The sequence below is a fragment of the Lynx rufus genome, unplaced genomic scaffold (genome assembly GCF_022079265.1).
Source record: "Lynx rufus isolate CCGP_SWC_20201006 ecotype Redwood Valley unplaced genomic scaffold, mLynRuf1.p SCAF_4, whole genome shotgun sequence".
NCBI classification, from domain to species: domain Eukaryota; kingdom Metazoa; phylum Chordata; class Mammalia; order Carnivora; family Felidae; genus Lynx; species Lynx rufus.
Genome location: NW_025814856.1, coordinates 141,692,273 through 141,701,398, shown reverse-complemented (window position 1 = coordinate 141,701,398; position 9,126 = coordinate 141,692,273). Strand labels below are relative to the sequence as shown.

Below are 9,126 nucleotides of genomic sequence, written 5' to 3'. Positions count from 1 at the left end.
AACTTTTTTGTTTATTGAAATTGAATGTAAATTCATTAGTAAACCTGGTGATGGAGATTATACAATAAATGAATAAAGTTTAAAGCTGCAAAGTCAGATGCTTAATACTGCAGGGGGTATTCTTTATCATTTCCTTAGTCCAAAACTTCATTTTACATTTGTTTAGTACTTAATTTACTTGAACAAAGGGGGTTATCTTAGTTAACTTTCTGAGGCATACACATTTAACAAAAATTCTTGAGATTTACTTCTAAGGATTAAATCAGACAACGTACTTCCATTTATGAAATATCCCTGAATGGGCATATTCATTTTGGATAAAAAGAAAACAAGGTCTTTGGGGTCTGAAGAAAAAAACATGAGAAGGGGAAAAAGAATATTTTCCAATTCACAAAACGGGGAAAAATATGTTCAGGGTACTTCAGAGAAAAGAGCTTGAATTTAAATGTTACAAATACGTGTATCCCACGCAACACTCCAGGCGAAGGGTAGAAATCTTTTTTCCAAGTGCGTTTGGTTTTTGTAGCATCCATCAGCAAGATCTCTCTTTCACAATACTGGGAGAGGCCTGTTTGTTCCTCCACTTCCACTGCTGAAGTTTGGACAAAGTTTGAGAAACCCCAGGCACCTGCGGCTCTGACCTAAACCACCGAGGAGCACAGGGGAGAGCGTCACTTCTGTCTCCAGATTCCAGACCTTTTTAACCCTCAGTGTAGACGCCTGGCCTCCGCACCCCAGAAATAAGAGCTATTCGGGGAAGGGGGACCTGGGTCTGCACTGACGCTTCGCAAAGGTGTGCGTCCACAGAACAGGGGCGGACAGGGGCGGACAGCTCTTCTTTTGTGCAGGCAGCTGCCACCGGGCGCAAGCACCGCAGGAAGGAGGCTAGAGCCGTGGGCCGGTACGCGGAACCGCCGCCCGGCGTCTCACCGTGCAGTCCGCGTCTCACGGTGCGGTCCGCGACTCGGCCGGAAGGGGGCGGGGCCTTGGCCCGGCGCGGCGAGGCCGGCCGCGGCGTGGTTGGCGGGGGGAGCTCCTCCGGGGCCCGGCCCGCAGCCGCGCGTTTCCGGCGCGCTCCCCCGCGTCCTGCGTCCTGTGGTCTCGTCCGCCCCCGCTGCCATGTTGGATTGTGCGGCCGCCACCGCCGCCGCCGCTGCCGCCGCCGCCGCCGAAGAAGGATTGGAGGAGGAGTTGGGAGTTTAGCGCAGTCGCCGGAGTACGAGGACAACGACCATCCGGCCAGAGCCTCGCCGGGCGGGAGCTGGGAGCTTCCCTTTCTCTGTGCGGCCTGCCGTTGGCTCCTCCTTCCCGTGGCCTCCTCCTCCCCGTGGCCTCCTCCTCCTCCCCGCGCCCGAGGAGCTGCGAGATGCTGCGCCTCTGATTCCCCTCCTCCCGCCCCTGTCACCGAGAGGGGAAAGAGCACTCGCCTACTCTCCGGAGACGGCCCTGGACTCGCAACCCAGCCGGCGAAACCATGAGCTCCGGCCAGCAGCAGCCGCCTCCACCGCGGAGGGTCACCAATGTGGGGTCCTTGCTGCTCACCCCGCAGGAGAACGAGTCTCTCTTCACTTTCCTCGGCAAGAAATGTGTGGTCAGTGGCCGAGACCCGCGTCGCCACCCCTGACGTTACCTCTCGGGCCCGGGCTTGTGGGCCGGGAAGTGGGAGTGGGGAAGAAGGCGGGAGCGGCGCGGGGAGGGTCCGGCTCCCGGCCAGGCCTCCAGCCAGCCCGGCTCCCCGGGTGTTGGGCAGTGCCGGCCGGGGCGGCCGGACACCGCCTCCCGAAGTTGCCCGTGAGCTGGGAAGTGTCACCTCTGCAGGCCTGCCCTGGAACCCTGCCTGGCCGGGCCCAGGTCTGCGCCCTAGCTACTGGTTCAAACTTTGCTCTCAGGCCACAAGGGGATTTTATTCTTGCACAAGCTCCTCGATCTTAAAAACCGGGCCTCTGTACCGGCCCTCGCTTCACCTCCTGCCGCTTGATCTGGGGAGGGGGGGGGGCTCCTTTCACAATGGCAGAGGTTTCAGGAGTGAGTAGGTCGAGGAATGAAGCCCAAATATGAATGAAGCGGACCGGAATGTGGTTTTTAATACCCGTTTAGGATCTCAGGAGGGAGTGAAGTCTAGTGCATCGGTTCAGAATGAGAGCAGGAAATGCTACTGCTCCCCATTGCAGAGAAACAGCGTTTATTTCTCCAGCAATCTCGACCAGGCCTGGTTTCTGCTCTCCTCCCCACTGATTTTTTTTTTTTTTTTTTTTTTTTTTTGCATTGGTGGGAGGAGGTGCTGTTCTCCCCACAACCATGCGCAGGGGAACCGCAATCTCTAGTAGTTCTTGGCCTTTTGGGGCCTGAGAGTGATTCTTAGGTTGGTGCTGTGCGGCCTGTTCCAACCCCAGATGGCTGGTTGGGAGCAAGCAGTTCTGCTGTGGGAAGGGGAATGTGTGTTGTTGACGGAAGCATTCATTACATTGGCTGCTGGCACTTCTGGGGGTGGGGAGGTTCTGCTCTGTGGTGTAGGCCTTGTCAGGCTGCATCTGACTGCGGTGGCTGGGTTGGACCCTGGCTGATTTTGTTGAAACGCTGTTGGGGTTCCTTTCTCCCCTCTTTGCGTGTTAGCACCTGCACAGCATGTGCCACAGGAACCCGGGGAGCGCCGACTGAAATGTCAGCAGAGCAGTGCAAAGTCACAACTGTTGTTAGCAGTGTTAAATCTGCCCAACTGGGCTACACCTGCTTGTTTAAGAGGTTAGGATTGGACAATTTCTGGAAAGTTACCCTATGAGTTAATTGTTAACTTCATAGGAATCAACCTTTTGTATCCTGTTGGAGATTGAATTATTACATTTAATTCAAATGTGTTTTACATTTTACTGATAAGAATGAAATGAGACAACTGGCTTAATATCAGTGTTTTGAGAAACAACTTTAAAGATAACCAAGCCCCCTCCCCCCCTTTTAAACAAATGAGAAAACGGAGCCAGTGAACCCTAAGTCACACAGCAATTTAGGAATGTAACCAAAACTAGAAACCAGGACTCCTGATGCCTAGCTTCTTGTGCTTTCCACTACATCATGTTGTTTTAGAATGGTTTCTTCCCTTGTTACTGATTTGTTTCAAAAAGTGGTGCTAAAGGAATTATCACTTTTTTTACCCACCAAAACCTGATAAAATTAGAGTGTAAGATTCTTAAAGCAGCACCGATTTTTGTATATTTTTAATTTATGAGAATCTCCAGGTTTTCAAATGTTACATTATTTGCAAATGAAAAATTTAAAATTTTGCCAGTTTATTTACATTTGCTATGAAATCTGTGTCAGAAAGGAAGTAGTTGTATTGTTTGACATACCAGACACATTAACTTTAGGCAGGAAGGACATTACATTTAAACGTGAGTACACCGACTGATTGCTTTACGCTTACCTGTAATGTTTCCTCGTTTCAAAATGAAAGATCTGAAAGAATACTGTGATTGAGAAAGAGAGCTTTCTTTCTGGTTAGCTTAAGTGGATTGCTGAATACGCTGTCCGTATTCAGTGCCCAATATCTTTATGTTGTCTCTTACTAGTCACCTTTACCTTTTGAATTTCTGTCATTTAAAGTCACACTCTTTAGTGGCCTGCTCTTGTGGTATGAAATTTTATGTGAAGATTAATATTTGAAGTATCCAGTTCTTTGAGAGTAAAGTAAGAAAGATTGTTTTTAAAAAAAATTTTTTTTTAACATTTATTTATTTTTTGAGAGACAGAGAGCACAAGCATGGGAGGGAGGGGCAGAGAGAGTGGGAGACACAGAATCCGAAACAGGCTCCAGGCTCTGAGCGGTCAGCACAGAGCCCGATGTGGGGCTTGAACTCATGAAACAGGAGATCATGACCTGAGCCGAAGTCGGGCGCTTAACCGACTGAGCCACCCAGGTGCCCCAGAACGATTGTTTTTTGAACAATCCTTTTTTTCCTCTTTGCCCACTGTGTGGCTTTTTGTAGTTTAAAATAATAGTGAAATACATTGTCTTATAAAAAGAAAAAGTCAAAAGTCAGACCAAATTTGTTAGGGAAGAAGTGTATTTAGAGCTCTAACTAAGAATTCAAGAAATGAAACAGTAGTTATAGTCCCAGTTCTGGAGGAGCTGCATTCCTTCTGTGACTCAACCCATATATATTGAGTAACTAAATGTTGAGGTCAAAATCAGGGGTTGATGCCTGCCCTCAAGGAGCTTACTATGTCTAAAAAGGGAAACAAATGTGTAAGCTGATGAGTAAGTCAATACTTCAGAGTGATGTATAGGAGGCTGCATGTCTCAATGCAAAATGTCTTGGCTTTGTAGTCAGCACACAAGAGTTCAAACTCAGATGGTCACTTACAACAAGTTTTGTTTTTTTTTTTTTTTAATTCTTGTTTTTAACTCCCTGTGGTAGAATTGGTTTTCTTATTTCTAAAATAGGGATTCTGTCTTATGGAGTAGTTTTGTGGATTAGAAGGACCATATGCAAATATATGGATGTTATTATTTTTTGTAAAAGTTTAGGAGATTAAAAGAGAATGGTGGGAGAGCAGATGAGTGAAAGTTTTTTAGAATGGGTGATACCTGAATATTTAAGATTGGTAGGTAACTCCCAGGTGGATGAGAGGAATGAAACAGCTTGGAAAGTTGGGACCTACCAATAGTTTGTTATGGAGCAAGGAGAGTTTCTGCCTAGGTCCTCAAACTTAGGTATGCATTAGAAATATTGTGGAGATTACAAATACTGCTAGGTCGAATCTCTAGATAATATTCAGTAGGCCTGAGGTGGAACTCAGGCATTTCTATTTTTAGTAAGGTCAACAGGAGACTTTAACATATATCACAGTTTGAGACTCACTGCTGAAGTTTACTGTTTTCTGATAGGGTATTCCTGAAACACATTTGACATGTTAATATGTTTCCCTTCAATCTTGGATGTATATTTTGTGAGTTAAGATTAAATTAAAACGAAGTTGGGTTTTCTTGTTGTTGTTTTACTACAGATTTTCTCTAACCTGTTAAGATACCAATGTGTATTTCATAGATGTAAGAGAGATACAGTTGAGGAAGTATTGCCCTAGTTAGTGGGGGACCACAAGATCAGATACGACTTTTAGAAAGTTTGGGAGAAAGGTGAAAGCACCAAAGAAGGCAGATTGAAGGTAGTAACAGTGGAGACAAAGGAGATCAGGTAGGTATTTACAGCAGTCCACATAAGATATGATGAGGGCCTGAATTAAAGCATTGCTGGTGGGAATTCCAGGACATTTAAAAAGTCTCTAGTAGGATTTCATTCCCCTTAGATATAGCAGGTGAGGGAAGAGAATTGGGTCAAAGACAGGTGTAACCACCAGCAGAAAAAGGATGCAGAAACATACATACTTCACTAAATGGAAATATGTCTGTATATTAAACTCTAGATTGGTGATTGGTTTCATGGAAGAAGTGAATCTTAAGTAAATCTATTTTGCCACAGTTTAAAAAATAGATTTTGTGAAAGTTGAGGTTTCATTTGAGTTATATGTGATATGTCAATACATGTTATATACTTTTACCTAAATAGTTCTGATGCAATTCATTAGTTGGTAGTATTTTCTTAGAACAGTTAAGAAGAGTTAAAAACAAGATCAGGTCTTGTTTTGTAGTTAGTTTTGTTGTTTTTCATGTACTGTGATTTAGCTTACTTTCTCTAGAGTATATGCCATCTTGCCAAGTGGAGTTTAATATATATAGTGCTGAATAAGTAAGAAATTAAGGATTGGGAAAAATAAAACCTCATACTACCTCTCTACAACCATCTGTGGTCCAAATGGATTAAGTTGGTAATGTCGACTGATGCTTTTCTCTGACACATTCAACGAGTTTATTTCAAGATTTGGTGGTGCATAAAAAACCATTTTTATTAACCATCTTTAATCTTTATTTCTTTTGATTCCTGAGCACTTGTTTTAACCTACTTATATTCTTTCATTAGATTTTTTATTTTCTCACCCTATATATAATTATGGAAGATTAGACCTTATACCTACGTAGTCTTCTATGATTTTTATAATATCTAGCATACAGATCACTGAATACTTATTAATTATAGTTGCTAACTCATTTATTCCCTACGAGCTCATTCAGCATTTCTCATTGCTTGATCACGTTGTTAAAATCTTCAATTTCTGATGCAAGTTTTATCTGGATTTAAATCTTCCTTTATAAGAACAATGTGGTTTGGGGACGCCTGGGTGGCGCAGTCGGTTAAGCGTCCGACTTCAGCCAGGTCACGATCTCGCGCTCCGCGAGTTCGAGCCCCGCGTCAGGCTCTGGGCTGATGGCTCAGAGCCTGGAGCCTGCTTCCGATTCTGTGTTTCCCTCTCTCTCTGCCCCTCCCCCGTTCATGCTCTGTCTCTCTCTGTCCCAAAAATAAATAAACGTTGAAAAAAAAAAATTAAAAAAAAAAAGAACAATGTGGTTTAAGTCAGCTGCTGAACTAATATAGGTGGTAAGAGTAGCTGTCCAACTGTTACTTTGTTTCTGTTCTAAATTCTTAAATAGGTTTACAGGGAGAGGTGCCTAGATGGATCATTGTTTTGATGAAGGCCTGAGTTAAGACAGCATTGCTGGGAAGTTAGGGCCGAGAATGTATTTCACCTTGAGTATGGAAAGAGAAAAAAGGTTAACATTTGGGATTTGGAATATGCAAAACTGAAAGGGCAACCTTGTATAGAGGAAAAAGGTGAGTATAAAAGTGTCTTCTCTGGTAGACTGTAAGTATAGGAGGAGATTTAGAAGAATACAGCAGATCTGGGCTATAAATCCCTTATTTCTTGTTATTCTTAGCTTATAATATAGGGAAATTTCTCAACCAGTAAGAGCCTTAGTGTTTAGATTTGTAAGATGGGCTTGCTTAAGGGTTTCAGAGAATAATGCTATAATGTATGTAGAGTGTTCTGGCTGTTTGGAGAAGCATGTGAAAAAATGGTATAAAGATTTTTAAAACGTTTTTAGTTTAAGTGTTAGATTTAACAGTCATAGTGAACTAACTTGGTTATTTTACAGACTGATTCAAAGTTGAGGTTTAAAAGAGTAGATAGAGTTGGGCTTCATTATAAATTAGTCTCTTTAGGACTTTATAGAACCCAGCATTAGTATAGAGGTCACTTTCACTGTACAGATGGGAAGCAAAACAAGTTCATACATTCTTGTCCACAGTAATATATATCGTTAACTGTAAATATAACTCTTAATCGGTGTGTGACTGAACAATCTAATATTTTTAAGTGGTTAAGTATTGTTTAGTAATTAGGAAACGTTTAGTATAGTTAACTCTGTTCGTATATATAGTATAACAGAAATATATCCTGTTTCTATCTATTGTATCTGTCAGTATTATAAAATTAGTGGAGGATTAGTGACTATAATATCAGTATAGGAGAGTGAGATTATTTAGACAATATTAATTTCACTTTGGAGTTTATGTGTTATGTCGGAATTGTGACCCTTTTTTAAAGAGACCAAATAATTGGGTGTAGAGTAATGTTGAAGAGGCATATTTAGAAAAAAACCCTTTAGAAAATAGAATCAATTGAAAGATGTGTAGTAACTTCATAGTTCAATTACTATGGCTTTCTGATAGTTTACTTAGTTTCTCAGTATCCTTGACTCCGGGGTTCCTCTGCTATAGTGATTTTTTAAACTTATTTTTAACTTGACCTGAAGATTTACTATAGAAATATGTCTTTGTAAAAGGAGAACTCATTAAATACCAGATAAATTGAAACAAAATGGAAATATGAAAGACATCTAGGAATATAAACTGCTGTTAAAAATGATATGAGATCAGAAATTATCATAAGCCAAGCACACAGTAATCTTTGGACAATGAAATGTTTTTCAAGTTTCATTTTACAGTTAAACCCTTATATTAGATTTGGAGAAGCTAAAACTATGTAGTATTTTTAAGTATTAAAATAGAGGTGAAATTGTGTATTTGTCATGTCTTTGGTTCCAAAATAAAAAAATTTAAGTGAAATTCTCCCTCCACTATGGTGAATTTATGTTGCCATAAAATATCAGAGGATACCTAAATACTTGAGAAATTTTCATTATAGTAAAGGAGCTAATTGATTTGTATGCAACACATAAAGCTAATCAGAAATCCAAATTTCCACTGTTTTTATTAATGAAATATCATCGTCAAGTATTGAGGATTTATTGAGATGCTAACACTCCCCCAGTATCTTCAAATACATGGAGGGAGTAGGAAGATTCAGTTCTTACAACTATGTTGTTTACTAAGTAGCTGGGGAGGACAAAAATCTTGCATAAAAAGATATGTTTCACTAGCCAGCATATAATAAAAAATTAAATAATAGGAAAGATAGATATATCACTGTGGCATTTGCTGCATCATTGTGGGCCTTGAACATGAGGACCTTAAATGGTATACAATTTGTCAGGAGCAAGGAACCACCTGAGTTCAAGTAGAGGGAAACGTGTAAGTTTAGAGTAGAAAATTGGCATGGAGTGTTAGGAAATATTGAATAGACTGGCTTGGCTAGAAATGAGAATAGTATTTGTTTCAGAACATAATGATAAGTTTGAAGGGTAAATTGAGGCCAGATTTTGGAAGAACTTGAACTTCAGACTTAGAGGTTAAACTTTAGTCCTTAAGTTACTAGTAAAGAGGCAAAAAAAGATTTTTCATTAAAAAAGTATCAAGATAGGAAGGATCTAGAGATGGGGAAAATTAGAAATTACGTTCATAATGGGAATAATTAAGTAACAGTTTAAAGTTTACTAAACATCTTATTCATTCTCTCAGCTGACCTGGCCTGGCTAAGGAACCGGAATTGTAGCAGCATCTAGAACAAAAAAAGGGTTATGAGGGATAGTAACATGGTCTTTGTGCACATGGTGGACACTACCTGTTGCCGATAGCACTTTTTCTGCTGTGTCCAGATGCGGTCTCTGAATACTCAGTGCATCATGCGGGTAGCCACTACCAGTCAGTCCAGGTTCACATAGATGAATGACATCTAGTTGCCATCCCAAGGTTATATAATGGCAATGTTGTGAAGGAAAAAATGGCAATATTCAGTTGGCTTTGTGAATTCCAGATGACAACAGAACCTCCTGAT

At 41.5% G+C, this 9,126-nt stretch overlaps 1 protein-coding gene across 2 annotated transcripts in view; it reads left to right on the top strand.

Annotated features, from left to right (window-relative positions):
• Positions 1-1,126: 1,126 nt before the first annotated feature.
• WASL (WASP like actin nucleation promoting factor) overlaps positions 1,127-9,126 on the top strand; it is a 60,958-nt gene continuing 52,958 nt past the window's right edge. The window contains exon 1 of one of the 2 annotated variants that reach the window (XM_047095750.1): positions 1,127-1,591. In XM_047095750.1, the coding sequence (XP_046951706.1) occupies positions 1,475-1,591 (117 nt within the window). In that variant the 5' untranslated portion in view covers positions 1,127-1,474. Of the gene's footprint in view, positions 1,592-6,403; positions 6,723-9,126 lie in introns of those variants that run through there. The other variant, XM_047095751.1, reaches the window with a different exon arrangement.